The sequence below is a fragment of the Micromesistius poutassou genome (genome assembly GCF_964030765.1).
Source record: "Micromesistius poutassou genome assembly, chromosome: 5".
In the NCBI taxonomy this organism is placed as follows: Eukaryota; Metazoa; Chordata; class Actinopteri; order Gadiformes; family Gadidae; genus Micromesistius; species Micromesistius poutassou.
Window position 1 is genome coordinate 18650832 of NC_140275.1, and position 14524 is coordinate 18665355.

The following is a 14524-nucleotide window of genomic DNA, read 5'->3' on the forward strand; positions in this document are numbered from 1 at the left end:
AAGGGAGGCGTCCAGTGGGCATCCTTACCAGATGCCCGAACCACCTCAACTGACTCCTTTCTAAGCAGAGGAGCAGCGGCTCTAATCCGAGTTCTTCCCGGATGGCTGAACTTCTCACCCTATCCCTAAGGGAGAAGCCAGCCACCCTCCTGAGAAAACTCATCTTGGCCGCTTGTATCCGTGATCTCGTCCTTTCGGTCATTACCCATCCATTTCAATTGCATAATTAAAAAAAATAACAAAAAGTTAATAGTAGAGGTGGAGAGAGACTATGGAAAACTTTCACGTTTCATTCAGTCATACACGCTTAGCTGAGAATAACTGTTTGATTTCTTTATTAATTTTGCAAATGTTGAGCTGGTGTACAGAGTAAATTTTTCAACAGATGTCTTCCAATTTTATTTGATTAAAAGGCTTTCACATATATCTTTTTTTTATTCATATTTGACTCTCCATACCAATAAAAAAAAGCAAACCAACAAGTTAAAATCCCCACAAGGCCCCTATTCCCCCAGGGTGCAGGCATTACCCAGAGCAGGTCCCTGGTAGCTACAGCTGTATGATGCTAAAAGTACATCCATAACATAATTAGAATCCCAGTTGATAAGTAAGGGTGCATAGCATTCTAAGTAAATATATATATATATAGAGATTTTTCATATATTTCATATATATATAGCTTTTATGTCAAAAACATATTCTGTGCATGTGCGCAGTTGCATTCCTTAGTATTGAGTAATATGCTATTGCGTTAATATCTTCAATCCATTCTAAAAGGAATATACATGTGATCTCTAGTTTTTGCAACAGTATAATATTTTTGCATGAACTCGATGCATGTCTTCGTCTCATTATTCCACAAGTGCAAGGTTTGGTTGGTTGTTCTTCCTCTGGTTTAACACATCTGACGCTCCAATGTCTCCGTGCACTTGTAGCCTTCTCTGTCCCGACCTGTTGGATAGCGTCTGGTTCCAGACCCCTGTGGACAGCCCTACACCTGGCTGAGAGGCTCTTATTTGGCAAAAGAAGCTGGGTGGGGGCAGCAGTAGATTGAGGAAGGTTTTGCTGTGTTGAGGGGTAATGCTTGTCGTCTTGAAAGTCTGGTTGCTGAGTGCACTGAGCCAACAGTTAGATCACTAAACGTCCCTCAAGCCTGCACTCTGAAACACTTAGTCCTCAACGCTCTCTCTCACACCTCCAGATCAGGGCTGGCTTCAGGAGTGTGGTTCCTGTTCAGAACTACAACTCATGAAACCACAAGGAGGTTGATATGTTCTATGGTGTTGACGATATACTCCTTCACTTTTCAAGACAACAGATCTTACAGTCAGGAGCATCTCATTGTGGCCTATTGGACGAGCAGAGCCTGTCAGAGTCTATTAACCAGGACCTAAGAATAATAATAAAAACATGGGTTGCATCCAGCTTTCAACCGCTACAAAGCTAATCGTTGACTTTTCCTCATCACTGTGCACTTTAACCGTATGTACTGTTATTGTATTGTATTTTTCAAAAGGAAAAATATATTTGATGAATCTGCACCACCAACGTTATCACTGCACTCGTCACTTTTGTGAAGTGTCCGATTAAATAAAACAAATTCACGCTTAGAATTTAAGAACATTTCTCAATCTAGAAATGCTTGTGATAAAATAAAGTGAGAATATCTTGAACAGAAGCCATGGCTGCAGTAAAGGAAAAGTAACACAATGTAGGTGTAGATAATGACTCCTTGTCAAAGTGCCTCGTAAACGATCTTGTGTTTCTCTCGTCATAAAAGATCATCAGTATGTTTCAAATGAAAGGGAAAGCACGGGTGTAAAATAACTGAGTGCCAGGAGTCATCTTCCAAAGGAGAATAGAGCAGTTCTACAGACGTGTATGTTGTGAAGGTACATTCCTCTATGTCATGTCTGGCTGCAGAGTTGAACTAAACCTCGAAGGTGTGCGGTTGTTGAGTCCTTGTGAGTTTACATATTTGTGCGGCAACTAGAACGAGGTGATGGTCCATGAAGTAGGAGAACCGAAGCATCTGGTATGTACAAAAAAACATGCTGGGTGGATCGCTGTCTTGTATGTCGTGAGTTTCTTCTCCAAAAATAGTTCTATGCAGTCACTATATAACCATCTCCACATTGGATTACTGAGTTGGTGATTCTTAAAAAACCTTTCTCTTGTGTGTCCGTGTCACTTTCTCTGTCACGCACACACATACGCATTCGTTTGCACAAGCAAATAAACAAACATTCAACTTCTCTTGAGCTCAGCATGAATGATATTAAGGCGTAAATAAAGGACACATCCTCCTGATGAGGGATGTGGCAAAACCATGGGCAGCATGATGGGGGATATACAGTCAAACTTAAACTATCCCTGTTCCTAAAACAATACGGCTCCTTTGATAAACAGTAATGTGTTGACATCATTTGTAATAGAAGAGTATAGCTATGGTTAGAAGAGAAAATTAAGTTTGAAGATGATATGGGATCACACGCAGCAACACACACGCACACACATCCTCTCATAGTTCTTATTGCTTCTGAAGGTCGGACAGTAAAGTAGGAACTAAAAGGTTTGGAAGTGAGACAAGAACCAGGGCGAGGAAGCGGGTTCCCAGGCTCACAGTAACGGGGTCAGTATTACAGTTTCTCATCACAGTGATCGGCGACTGACTGTCCTTAACTGTCAAGAAAACAAACATTGATGCCCAACACGAGCGCTCAGACACGTTGGACTCCTGCTCTCTAAGCTCCGGTCCAGCTCCCTGACCACATCAAAGCTACATTATTACCGTTAGGATTCCCCCCTATATCCGACATCAAAGTGACATCAACAGTAGTTGCTGAAATTCTTTATATGTTTGTACCACCCCCATGAGTACTAATAGCAGTCTACTACTGTAAGGTCAAGATTCACGTCAGACATTAAAGCTACTAAGTGGAGGTGAAATCCTGCCCCCTGTTGGGGGATGACAAGACTGCTGCTACATCTACTACAAAAGGCTGCCCTCAGAGGTCTGAGGGGAGGGACGGGCGAGGGGGTGGAGCCCTTCCAGACTGTGATTGGTCAGAAGGTGCAGGGTGGCATCTTGTTCAAATCACTAATCCGGACACCAACATAAAGGACCAATAATACAGAGCAACACAACAGAGGTCTGCTTGTTCGCGTGCACATAGGGTTCAGGAGATGTAGATAGAATAATAGTATATATCTTATATATGTATATATATATTATATATATAGGGTTAGGTTGGAACAAGCCAGATGAACACAAAGTAACACCACAGGTTCTGAAGAGCAGCATGGTGATGGTGTAGGGTCCTAACAACACGAACGACACGAGGTACACATCCCAACACCAGGTTATGTACAGCACAGCTTTCCTTTGGTGGTAGTGTAGCGTACTGGACTTGGAGCACTGGGACGTGGAGCACTGGGACGTGGACGTGGTGGTTTGGCATACTGGTCTGTGATGTGGTCCGACTGGCGGGGGTATGGAGAGATACAAACCTGTTGCCTAGAGATTATGCAAATTCACACACATTTTTTTTCTTTTCCCAGAGTAATGGAGAGAAAGGGCCAGTCTGACGAACCCTACATTGCATCAGAGCCTAGACGTCCTCTCCGGCCCCCCCCACCCTAGATCCCTCTGTACTGGTAGCTAAAGACAGGCCATGCAGCAGCAATCAGCATGCTGAACAGATAACAGGAAGCACGTTTTGGTTGCTTTTTTTTGTTTGTTTGAGTTTGGTTTGGTTTTTTTTGTACGAAAAAATCATGCGTCTAACCTAGAACCCTGTGTTCTTTTTTTAGAGTTTCTTAAAAAAAAAAAAGGAAGTAAGAAAAAACGACAGTAGATCCACTTCCTGTTGGCGGCGCTGATGGTCGTGTGGCCGCTAGCTGTGTGTACGTTTCGTCGGTGTCCGCCGTTCCTCCTCCGAGGAGGTCTCTCCGCCGCCCCCCGCTGTCCGTCATGTGTCTATGTAGGATGGTTTCGGTGAGGGTGGGAGATCCTGTGGGGAGCCCTGTGTGTGGAGAGAGACACGACAGCCTAAAGGACGAGTCACACAGACCCTAACCCCGAGAGGAATAAACTGCTGAGGCTTCACATGCAAACTGTAGTTAACAGACAACAGCCTTGCGGGATCATTTTTACCGGTGTAATTGCGACCTATGATCATTTCCCAGGTCTTACAAAATGTTACACTTCTCATTGGTAGATGAACGAGGGAGGGAGGGAGCAGAGAGGGAGGGAGGTTTTTTGGCTTAGTTTAAAAATGTTGCTTCCCCTCTTTACAACTCTCACATCCTATCTACAGCATGTTCACTGTGGAGCTTGTGGGAAAGCCCTTGAAATTGTTGGTAATCTATCCTTCTCCAACTACAGCCCATTTATATTCACATTGAAATCACACCACTTCCACTCTGATCCTGTTATATTTAATTTAACAGTTGAATTAGCTAAGACGGCTGGCTCTTGCTAAGATTCATTAGGCTATACATTATTGATGCCATTCTGAGCCACCCAGAGATAGACCTTAGCTAAATCTCTCCCCTGACCATCTGGGCTACTAAGCCATAACCTGGAACACTGTGCATTGTCCACACTGTGGAAGACAAGGGAAAGCTCCAATAAAGAGGTCAATTACACCGGTATGGTCATTAGAAATAGTTATCCAGTATCCAGTGTGAACCAGTTACTTGAGCTCATATGTGATGAACACTCAACAGTGTGTGGGTCGAAATGTGAGTCATCTGAGGATTGCAATGGTTTTAAAGTTAGAGAGGACAGGTAGCGACGTTGGGGGTCACATACATTACACTTTAATAGATCACTCTCTGGGACAGCAATCTGATTCTACATAACAGGCCTTCTATATAAACCGATGTACTGTATATAGTTTATCGCCTTGAATGAATAGAGTGTGAGTTTACAGTCTGTATAGATGTATAGATACTGAATTAGAATTGTTTACAATAAGTATACAATATAATCTATAGAAATGGCAAGCTACAGTGCTAAATAAGTATTGAGAATGTAAGCAGCATAATGTGGACTTGTGGACTTGTGTTGATTGATATTAGTCCTTACCATGTGTTCACTATAACAGAGAGATATATATATAGATATAGATATATAGATAGAGATATATGGCTGATTGGTGGACTGAGTTAGTTAGCACTGTTCACATATAAAACATGTTAGCATGATACCATTAGCATCACATCAATGGCACATTCAGCAGCCGCATTTAACCCGGGGAGGCGGATTAAATGTCTAGCCCCGCCCACAGCTGCCCGGGGGCGGGGCTGGGGGGTCTGGTACCTGCAGGGCTCCGCCCCTCTGTCTGCCTCACTGCTTTACCCGCCGCAGAGTGGCACACTGCACTATCTGAGCCCCTTTCTTCACATCCATAATATCCGGCTACAGGCAGGGGAAGAGGGGAGGGGGGGGGGGGGGGAGGGGGGTTAGTGAGGTCGGGGGAGGAGGGGGCGGGAGGGAGGGGGCGGGGGGGGGGGTTCAACCAAGAGAAATGGCAAGAAGGGAGGGGACAAAAAAGCAAGCAGGACACATTGGCAGGAGGAGGAGGAGGGAGTGGGGACAGATGAGGAAGAGGAAGAGGAAGGGAGGGGGGGGGACAGACAAGGAAGAGGAAGGGAGAGGGGCGGACAAATGAGGAAGAAGAGCACAGAGGCAGAGTGCAGCGAGAGTTGGAAGGCGGGCGAGCGAGGGCAGAGAGGATGGGAGGGGCGGGAGAGAGAGAGACAGGGAGGAGGAAGAAGAAGGGAAACGTCATGAGCAACATCTCTGGGATCAAGCAGTCAGGGATCAGTAGTATTTGCCCAGAATGTCTTTGTTCAATGATGCCAGGTGAAGTTAGTGGACCAGCTTAACTTTCTGAGGACGCTTTTTATTGGCTTTAAAACTGGTAAACCTTTTCAATGTGAATCATCCAGCCTGATCAGAAACACTATAGTATTTCTGGATGGTGTTCGGTTACATGAGGGGGTCTGCTGGTGTGGCTCATACTACATGCAACGACCGAAAAGACTCATTAGGACTAGAAGCTCAGAGGAAACGCTCTCCGGTCAGAGAGGACATGGCTTTCATGAACACAACAAGATGGTCCACCATCCACCATGAGCATGGCTAGAGGCCCAGCATGGAGACTGTAGGACTAGTTCCCCAGTATGGAGACTGTAGGACTAGTTCCCCAGTATGGAGACTGCAGGACTAGTGACCCCTGGGACTGCTTTTAATGTCGGCTTGTGGTTCCAACAAGAGGTCAAAATAATAAATAAAACTGATTGGGTGCAGAGGTTGAAAATGGGGGGGAGGGGGGGCTGCAACTGGAATGGAAAAGGGTTCATGGATGGTGTTGAAAAGGGTTCATGGATGGTGTTGAAAAAGGGTTCATGGGTTGTGTTGGAAGAGGGTGGTGGGTGGTGATGGGTGGTGTTGGAAAAGGGTTCATGGGTGGTGTTGGAAAGGAGGTTCAGCATTCACACCTTACACTTGGCACACAATATCGTCAGACTCGAACCGTTGCTTTTGTAAGTGTTTTGTAAGCTCTATGTAACCGTCACCACATCTATAACCATGTTCACCGCATGCTCTTCCCTTTGACCCCTGAACGCACAATCAATCCAAACTGAAGGTTGGCTGACGTTTAATTAGAATGAATAATGAATTTAGAAAAACACAATGAACGGACAATATTAGAAACACACTGGGGGGCGGCATGGCGCCTCTGGGCTCGCTCTATGCTAGGGTCCTACATGGAGCTCAGGAGTCCCAGCAGGGGGTGTCCTTGGGGACCAGGGGGTCCGGGTTAGTGAGTCCCGGGGAGGGGGTCGCTGGGGGCGTGGATCAGTGGCCCACCTTGGTGATGTCACGACCCAGGACGGCGTAGTTCATGAACTGCTCCAGGTCGCCCTCCATCTCGTTGGCGTCCTCCAGAGACCCCTCCAGGCTGCCCTCCTGACCCCCCTCCTCACCTGACCCCTTCCCTCGGCGCACGACCTTGCGCACAATCTGACCAACGCACACACAGCCACGCAATGTCCGACACGAGTACACGCACACACACACACACACACACACACACACACACACGCACAGGAACCCACACGCACACGCATACGAATACGCATGCGCGCACACACACACACACACACACACACACACGCACAAACACACACACACACACACACACACACACACACACACACACCCATCCGGTGGTGAGAATGAGTAGTGGGGGGTGCAGAAGGAGGTGGCAACATGGAGAGAGTGGAAGAAGAGATGGAATAACAAAAAGGTAAGGGTTGTGTTGTGAGCCGCAGAGGATAAAGGATGAAGATGAGCACAGACATGTCGTCAGGACACAAGAGAAAACTAACCTTCTTAGTGACGATGTTTCCATGTTCGTCCGTGAACTGCTCCTCACTGACGTGCTCCCCAGCGAGGTCCTCCACCTCATCGCCCTGTACACAACAACACAGGCACCAGGTTAGGGGCTGCTTTGACCACACCGCCGCTACTTTAAGTGACCAGGTCCAGACACGGAGAACATCCTGATGGCTAGCTTCAGGGGGCCGGGTGGAGGCCTCCACTGGATGCACTCAGGTCCACAGGGCCATGAGTTCAGATGCTCAACGTGTGCTAATGTCTGTATGCTAATGTATACGTGTGTGTGTGTGTGTGTGTGTGTGTGTGTGTGTGTGTGTGTGTGTGTGTGTGTGTGTTATAGAGCTATACAGAGCTGATGTATGTATGCTAACGTGTGTGTGTGTGTGCATGTGTGTGTGTGTGTGTGTGTGTGTGTGTGTGTGTGTGTGTGTCTGTGTCTGTGTGTTATAGAGCTATATAGAGCTGGTGTATGTGAGCCAACATGCCTCAGCACACAATGCAGATCAGGGCTCTGGAATGAGGAGTGCTTTAAATAGTCACGTAATGAATGTACGTATTTACACGCCGCGGCCGTGCCTGCTAGCATGTGGGGGTGTGGCCGTCATGGGGGTGAGTAGACAGAGGGGTGAGGTGTGGGGCTGCTCCAGAGAAGCATGCTAAACCAACAATAGAGATCACTGGAGTCCCCTAATACTCTCCTCTGTGCCGTTCGCCTGATTAAACAGTGGATAATGAGGCTCACATCATGATGTTATTACACTCACATTTCAGCAGAACACTGCTCCTCTATTTATACGATCAGCTCCTCCAGCAGGACAGCAGAGGGGCTTATAGTCTGAGTTAAGCCCCCCAGCGACAGGGTTTAGTATCTCTGCTGGAACCATGGAGCAAACTGGTGAATGCCAGGAGAATGACTGAAACTTGGCCACAATCTCAATATCTATGTTAAATGCCAATATCAGAAATAGGTTCAGAATCCAAGCCATGTTTGGCATCCATTCCTGCACTAAAAAACTCTCACTCAAGCATAACATGTTAGCAAACCCAATCAGTTAACAAAAAAACGTCTTTGAACGGCTGAACCTGGATTTGCCAGCTGGATAAGTCTGGCGTCTTTAGTGCCGCTCCACCTTCTGTACTACAGAGGTCAGCTCCAGGAGCGGCTCCGTCTACTTCCTTTAGGAGCACCTGGTCTTTTTGTGGCTGCAGGGTCCTTCAGCTCATTGCCAGAAACACGCCCCTCAACTTGTCAAGAACCAAACCACGTCCAGACCTTCACATCGGCCCCCCCGTACAAACACCCTGCACTACCCTGTCCTCTTGGAGAAACAGAAACAACACATCCTCAACCTTCACGATGCCTTTCAAACCTCTTTCATGTCAATCATCCCATCTGTGCACGTCAGATCTGTGCATGTCAGATCTGTACATCTCAGTGATCAGGGCTCCGTCCCCCCGGGCCAGTCTCTCCTCTCCGTCGTACCTTGAGGATGACTCGCCGGCGGACCACCCTGGTGGTCACGTTCTCCTCTTCGTCGGCTACCCCCTCCCCCTCCCCCAGCTGGCGGTCAAGCTGAGCGTGCACGTAGGAGAGCACGGAGCGCACGGCCCCGCTGGCGATGTGGAGGACATTCTGGCAGCTGATCACCAGGAAGGCCAGCAGCACCAGGCTGAACAGCAGCTCCGTCACCAGGGCCCACATCGTCTCCCCTTCTCTTCCTCTTCACCAATCCAACACACCCAACCTTCCTCCTTCACGACAGCAGCAACACCCACGTCCCTCACAGCCTGCCTGGGCCTGTGTGCAAGCTGGGATCTCAACCTCTCAGTTTCCCATCTATATCCGTGAGAGTGGTGATGGTGGTAGATAAAGTGTACTCCCAGGTCTTCTTCAGTGGTTTAGTGGAAAAGCAAACACTGGTTCCAGCTGAGGCAGCTATTCCATGAGAGTGGGCCCTCGTCTCTGCTGCCCCTCCTGTCCTCTGCCAGTTGGTCGGGGGGAATGGCTAGCCCATGACACTAAATCCAGACAGCCACGACCTAAGCAGGATACTATTTCTCTCTCTCTCCCTCTTCCTCCCTCTCCCGCTCTCTCTCTCTCTCTCTCTCTCTCTCTCTCTCTCTCTCTCTCTCCTTTGTCGCTCTCCCACTCCAGTGATGTTCTATATCCATATGCGTGCTCTGCAGCTAGTGGTGATGCTGCTTCCACACTCTCACACCCTCTGCTTATGGGACTAGCAGACATGTGTACACACACACCCCAGTCCCCGTGGTGGCAAAGTGGAACTCAGTGGTCCCACTCAGTGAATTTAGATAAAGACAAACATTTCCTCATGGGTAGTTAGGGGTAGAGTTAGGCTTAGGGTAAGGGTTTTGTTAAGGGTTAGGGGTAGGGGTGGGGTAGGGTTTGGTTTAGGGTTAGGATTAGGGGTAGGGGTAGGGGTAGGGGTAGCAAACCCTACAGACACCCCTGGTCGCGGCCGTTTGAGCTTTCCAGTGGCCATGTCCTGTGCGGTGCGTTGTGCCAGGGTGGGAACACATGACAGCTCAGGATGGGATCCCATTACAGAGAGGGACAGCGAGAAGGTCTGCTATATTTGGCAAGACGTGATTGTTGATGCCCATGTTGGGGCCTGGTCCGGTGTGTTTGTGTGCGTTTGTGTGTGTATGTATGTGTGTGTGTGTGTGTGTGTGTGTGTGTGTGTGTGTGTGTGTGTGTGTGTGTGTGTGTGTGTGTGTGTGTGTGTGTGTGTGTGTGTGTGTGTGTGTGTGTGTGTGTGTGCGTGTGTGCCAAAAGTGTGCATTACTGTTTGTAAATAAGCTACCAATGTAATATTGTAATATTAAGAACATAAACCTTATTAAGTAACATAAACCTTTAAACAGGGAGACAGAAGACAGCCACTAATATAAGACCACTACTAGTCAGCATGGAGGAGGTTCTCTGTGCCAGACCAGTATATAAATACAGAATGATTGCTGCTCCTGAAAAAGGTCCAGTGCCCCTGGACCAAAACAAACCCGTGTCCAAAGACATGAAACAAGTACAGCTGCTTATTTACTGTAAAGAGGTCAGCATCAACTGATTCAAAGTTTATAGGTGGGGCTTCAGCGCTCAACACCGTAGGAACATATGGCAACACCGGTCATGTGCTGACCTTGACCGGACTTACTTCGATTACTTCGATTGTCATGGTAGTGATTCTGGAGTCAGCCCAGATCTGGGAAGCCTATTCTTATTGTGTTTTCACAATAGGCATTATCATCAAGCATCTGGTTAGATATTCCCATTTTTATTTCAACCAATCACAATACATTACTTGTGTGTTGCGTCACTCTATTCTTCCTTGTGTTTCTGTGATTGGCCGATGTCACAGCCAGTGTATCAAGGTCTTTGTATTCTAGCTCTACAGCATGCGCTCTCAGTTAGTCACCTGGCCCCTGAGGCGGACGTCGTCCCAGGTCCTCAGGTCCGGGACCCGGTGGGGGAACCCCAGCCCCTTCTCAAAGGGCTGCGTGCCTCTGAAGTGTCCCCTCAGGATCTCCGAGTGGCCCATGTCCCTCACCGGCTGCAGCAGGGCCTCCTGGGACAGGCGCACTGGGTCTGCGTCCCTCACGTCCCGCACCGCCGACGCCACGCCGTCCACGGCCTGCCGGGGCCGGGCCTGGGTGCCCACCCAGGCCTGGGTGGGGTCGGTGACGGGCATCCAGCCGGGCCCCGTCTGCTCCTGCAGGTAGGACAGAAAAGATCCACCTCCTCCACTCCCTGACCTGGGGACGGGACAGGGCGCACGGTGAGGAGGCTTCAGGGGGTCCGACCACGGACAACATTCGGCATTCGAAGGAGGGAAGCGTTCTGTTTCATAGCATGGCTGAGAAACACCAACGGCGGATCACTGTTTCGCACGGTCCTGCAGCACAGCCTTCAGGGGAACACACTAGCATACTGTTGTACTCATCAGCCGTCATAAACACACTAGCCAGGAGAGCTGCTTCACAGGTGCTAAGAGTTTAAGACAGTTACAGTCACATCATTTACACTCTGCGGCGCCGGCCGCCTGAAGGACTGTTGACATTTGACAGCCCGCCCGTCAGATGTCAGTGCTCAGACTCACCTGTCTGCGCTCCGATCCGTAACATTGCTCAGACCCGGGGACTCGCTCAGCCGCGCGTACACCCTCTGCTGTCCTGCAACGAGAGAAAGCCCTTCCTCTGAGCCCGGTGCTCCTTGTTCTCTTCCTCCTCCTCCTCCTCCTCTTCCTCCTCCCCTGGTTCCATCTTCGCTGTTCATGCTCGCAAACGCCAAAGCCTCCGAATTGACCTCTGACCCCTGACCGTGATTCAGTCCGTTGGCGTTGAAGCCGGCGATGGTGCCCCCCAGCGAGGCCGGCGTGGCGGTGGCCGTGCTCAGCGAGTCCACGCCCATCTCCGAGTCGTCTTCGGCCAGCTCTATGGAGCCGTGGCTCAGCCCCGCCCCGCCCCCGCCCCCGCTGGCCTGGCTGGGGGGCCGGCCGGGGCCCCCGTGAGGCGTGCCCGGCGTGCCCTCCAAGTCGTCGGCGTGGCTGCACTCCAGCGAGGAGTCCTCCACGGCCACCAGGGAGGGGCTGTTGCCCGAGGGCCACACCTGCACGTCGGACATCTCCATGAGCGTGTCTTCCTCGGTGGTGGCGATGGGCGCGCACTCCAGGCTGGAGACCTCCTGCCAGAAGGGCTCGGCGCCCAGCGGCGAGGGCAGGCTGTACTGCATGGAGGCCGGTGAGAGGAGCTCGTCCTGCACCAGCCCATAACCTGGAGCGAGACACAGAGAGGCACACTGACATGGGCCCCCCTGCCCGCCACACCTTACCCCCCCCGGGCACCGGGACCACCCCCGCGAGTGGGGCGGGGCGCTGTGGTGGGTGTGTTGGGGGGCGGGGGTGGGGGTGCCCCTGCACATGGGCAGGGGGGGGGGGGGTTTGCCCAGGAGGACACAATGGGCAGGGGGGAGCAGGGAAGGGGGGAAGGGGGGAAGGGGGGAGAGACAAACATGGCTGAAGTAAAAGGTGCAGGAAGCTCAGGATAGAGGGAGCAGAAGGCGGAAGTGGATGAGTAACCAAACACTCAAACCAGCTGCACAGGGACAGCACCAGAACACAGGCTTGCAGAGATTGTTGTGCTCAAATGAGCACCAGAGGATCTCATGAGTCACCTCGCTTGGCCCCAAATTGCAAAGACCAATCGCAGGATCCGGTGTTCTCACTGTGAGTTGGTGCTGCTCCTGTGGTCTGATCTCAGTAATTGGTTACGCTCTAAGAAGGATTGTCAAGCCAGATCACAGCCAGCGCTGACAGTTAGCAGCAGCAGACACAGCCAGGGAGACGTGAGGGGGAGAGGGGGAGGAGAGAGAGAGAGGGGGAGAGGAGAGAGAGATATAGAGAGGGGGAGAGGGGGAGAGAAAGGGGGGAGGGAGAGAGAGGGGGAGGGGAGAGAGAGAGGGGGAGAGAAAATATAAAACATAAAACCAAAAATAGTGATTAGAGAGAAAGTGAGAATGCGTGTCTGGCTGTGTCTGAAGCTGCGCTGCACACTGCCCCCTGTAGGAAGAAGGACAGGAAGTTCTTGCCTCTGCCGCTATGTTAGGGCTGGGACACGCACCTGTCCAGCAGGGGGAGACATACCCATGCCGTGAACTCACAGGTTGTTTCTTTCTCATTCCAGTTTTCTTCCTCAAGCACACACGCGTACGAAGGTACGCACGCGCACACACACACCCATGCATGTCGCAGTATTATAATTTCATTCAGAGACAGGCAGGAGGATATTATTAACCAGGCTGGTTAGCATGCTTGCAGGCAAATTTCTAACAAACTGCAAACCACTGACTCATACTTCATGAACCCATAACAGGTATTTCCCCGGAAGTGTAAATAGAACCCAAATGCAGACACACACAGACCCATGATTGACACATATTCACAAACATAGTTTTTTTTCAATCCCTTTCGGATGTTTTGGGCGGTCAGTCTGGTGGACTCAGGCGACTCCTACCACGCCTCTAAACCTCCTGAAGAACAAGAGATCACACGTCCCGGGCTCCATGTGGGGGAGCGGACCGACAGATCGACATGGAAACCATTCAAGAAGGGAGAGTCTCTCAATGTGTGGCCTTTTAGATGTGTATATATTATATACAGTATATATATATATATATATATATATATATATATATATATATGATATTGACTTAGGTTTCAGTCTGGAGCAAAGAAAATCGGCTAATTTATTTTCCCAAAGTCACATTGAACAACCATGTGTTCAGTGAAGAGTAGGGACCTCATGTCTACTGTGAGAGTTGGTGCAGCAAATGACACGGAGGGGACATGGAAAAGGGGCTGCGGTGTCTACTGTCAGTGTGACCACGTGGGTGTGTATTCCAGATGAGGGGGAGACATGGGGGAGGGGGAGAGAGAGAGAGAGAGAGAGAGAGAGAGAGAGAGAGAGAGAGGGGAGAGCATATTTCTTGTGGTGTCCAAAGTGTTTAAAGGCCCGGTGGGCGTAACCTGAGTGGGGCTGGCAGCGACTCTACTGCTGAGGCTGCATCTGATATGAGGGCCAGCAGGAGACCTTGACCTGCTTTCCCTGAGCAGAGGAACGTTAGCAGGACGCCCCAGGTGAACTATACAGCACACCAGTAGCTAGCTTTACTCTGCAGCACAACATAGAAAGTTCCTACTGCTTTACGTCAAATTAATGGATTGATGATTTCAGGCTAGTCATAAATATTGAATGCTTCTCTCCTGCTGTTATAATGTATGATGCAACTGATAGTGACATCTCATGCTCCTTAACCTTCAGTAATCTGTCTGGCTGAGGGTAGCCAGTGTCCTGTCAACATTAGACTATTCATATCATCAGCTACACAAGGGAAAATGGAAACAGAAATCATAAATAATGTGGTTACAATATTCCATATCAAGAAGGTGTTTGATATAGAAAGTGCAGAAATAACTATTTTGTACTAAAGTCCAATTCCCTGTTGGTTTGACTCACATGACCAAAGCCACAACAACATGGTGGTTTGGAAGGGCTGTCCAAGGGTTTCCTTTACGGATCATGGTTTAAAATAATCCC

General features: G+C 49.5%; 2 protein-coding genes across 2 annotated transcripts in view; both read right to left on the reverse strand.

The window, feature by feature from the left end:
- Positions 1–318: 318 nt before the first annotated feature.
- Positions 319–9467, reverse strand: LOC311343222 (uncharacterized protein). Its single transcript, XM_084468084.1, has 5 exons — positions 8898–9467; positions 7405–7488; positions 6884–7036; positions 5327–5425; positions 319–4025 (listed from the first exon to the last, which is right to left on the reverse strand). The coding sequence occupies exons 1-4, from the start codon at positions 9114–9116 to the stop codon at positions 5354–5356; spliced, it is 528 nt and encodes a 175-aa protein (XP_084324210.1). The 5' UTR covers positions 9117–9467; the 3' UTR covers positions 319–4025; positions 5327–5353.
- Positions 9468–10836: 1369 nt separating this feature from the next.
- Positions 10837–14524, reverse strand: part of LOC311343336 (ankyrin-1-like) — a gene marked incomplete at both ends in the record, with an annotated part of 34839 nt that continues 31151 nt past the window's right edge. The window contains 2 exons of the mRNA XM_084468203.1: positions 10837–11185; positions 11530–12202. Coding sequence (XP_084324329.1) covers positions 10837–11185; positions 11530–12202 — 1022 coding nt within the window. The remainder of the gene's footprint in view (positions 11186–11529; positions 12203–14524) is intronic.